The 2,500-nt window shown below is 23.2% G+C and overlaps 1 protein-coding gene across 3 annotated transcripts in view; it reads left to right on the forward strand.

Moving 5' to 3' along the window:
• Positions 1-2,500, forward strand: part of pck (Claudin superfamily protein pickel) — a 17,794-nt gene that overhangs the window by 8,077 nt on the left and 7,217 nt on the right. For all 3 annotated transcript variants that reach the window (XM_043000092.2, XM_043000091.2, XM_043000090.2), the window contains 2 exons: positions 1-126; positions 877-1,038. The exon at positions 1-126 is cut by the window's left edge and continues 50 nt beyond it. In XM_043000092.2, coding sequence (XP_042856026.1) covers positions 1-126; positions 877-1,038 — 288 coding nt within the window. The remainder of the gene's footprint in view (positions 127-876; positions 1,039-2,500) is intronic.

Here is a 2,500-nt window from a genome sequence, read left to right on the forward strand (position 1 = left end):
TGGGCTTATGGGAGTTCTGTTTCAACGGCTTCCGCTATCCCAAGTACCAGTTTGATTACAAGTTCACGGGATGCAACTACATCTTCTCTGAGGAATACAGAATCATCTGGTCATGGATGTTACCAGGTAAATATTAGGTCTAGTAATAGTAATAAGATTGATACATTTGCAATAAAATGACATGTGTATAAATAATGCAATGTTTGAAAAAAGTTCAGATAAGAAGTTAAAATGAAATGATATATGGATAGTACCATAAAGCCTTGTTGTTTAGTTCATTATGGATTGTTGTAAATTTCTAATAATGCATAATCCAAAAATTAAATGTAATGCGCATTGAAAAAATCCCAAATATTATCAAATAATGAATGTTGTTATTATGAATGCATGTTAAGCTTACACTTTAATATTCATCAATTTAGAATTGTACAGCATTTTCTAATATGCTACTTAGATCTGTTACTAACATCATCATATATAAAGAATTCATAAGTGAAGTATAGAGCAGAGGTCTTTTTACTTTACTGTACTGGTATTTTGTATTTTATTGAGACACATGTATTATCATGCTGTATTTCCTTTGTTTATCTCTTGCTGTATTTACTTAGGGTAGAAATGATTTATTAATGCACATGAAAATGAATTATATACAGATTTAGTATTCTGGACAGTTGCTCTTCTGTATGAGTAGCCTCGGCATAATTAAGATTCTGCTCAGTCACAGTTTTGATATCCATTCCCTTGGTGATATTCACTATCTATTCTCTTAGTCTATCCTACTCTCTCTCCTTGAACAGATTAAAGACAACAAAAATCACTTTTCTGCCACAACCCTGTTTCACCCACTTCTTATTCTAATTGTTGCTTTTGTTCCAGCCTGGTTAATGACAGTGCAGACTTTCATGACTATAGCCCTATTGGCAAGCATGACCACGCTGGTGACAGTGAGCCTCGTTTTGGTACGATGGCCTCTACAGTTTGTCATGCGCTATGAATGGCATCTTACAGGCTTTGCCTTCTGCTGTCAGGCTGCTACAAGTGAGGCTCCACTATCTTGCTTTTAGATTTAGATAAGAAATTTATTGAATTTCAGAATATAAAGCTGACAGTCATGTCTTACTGTTGATATATGTTTGTGTGTGTGTGCGTGTGTGTGTGTGTGTGTGTGTGTGTGTGTGTGTGTAAAATAAAATAAAATATATATATAGTCTTATTATAAGTTATATATACATATTATATATATATACACTAAATATATATATACATATTAATATATATACATAGTATATGATATTAACCTATATTAATATAGATACATATTATATAATACATAGTAACATATTTATATATACATAAATATATTCATAGTAAGTATATTCAATACATAGTATACTATATATACTATAGTATATTTAATATTTATATATATACATACCCATATTAGAGTGTCTAGTTATATATATATACTATGTATATTTAATAAATATAATATATAAAATGTATATTATATGGATGGTCGTATATATATGACACTACTATATATATTATATATATAATACTAATGTATATATATATAATATATAGTAAATATGTATATATATGTATATATATAATATATAATCATATGATATGTATATATACTATATATATCATAATATATATTTTATATATATATAAATAAATATATCTATATATATACATTCTATATATATATAATATGTATATATATATAATATCGGTATATATATTAATATAAAAGTATATATAAATATGTTATATATTATATATATATCACTTATTCATATACATATTATGTATCTTATATTAGTTATAATATGTATATATATGTATAAATATGTAATATATACTAAAAATATGTATATATATCAAATATGTATCTTATATAATATATGTATATATATATATGATATGTATATATAAAAATATGTATATATTGATATAATCGTATATTATATACATATTAATATCATATACCATAATATATTATATACATATCATATACATATTATAATATATACATATTATATATAATACATATATATATGCATATACAGTTATATCATATGCATAAGATATTAATATAAATGTCATATATATTATATAATATATTCATAAGTATGCATAATATATTTATATGTAAATGCATTATATATTTGATATTGAATGCATATTAATCATTTATATGTATGCATATATATTCATAATGTATGCATATAATAATTTTATATGTATGCATGTATATATTAATATTATGTATGCAATATATATTTATATGAATGTTATGCATTATATATTTAAATGTAATGCATATATATTTATATGTATGCATATATATTTTATATGTATTGCATATATATATTTACTATGTATGCAAAGTATAATTTTTATGTCATGCAATGATATAGTTTATATGTAAGCATATATATTTTATATGATATGCATATATATTTTATATGTACAGCATATATATTTATAATGT

The sequence above is a fragment of the Penaeus japonicus genome, unplaced genomic scaffold (genome assembly GCF_977035675.1).
Source record: "Penaeus japonicus unplaced genomic scaffold, GWHDUDI00000001_assembly GWHDUDI00000484, whole genome shotgun sequence".
In the NCBI taxonomy this organism is placed as follows: Eukaryota; Metazoa; Arthropoda; class Malacostraca; order Decapoda; family Penaeidae; genus Penaeus; species Penaeus japonicus.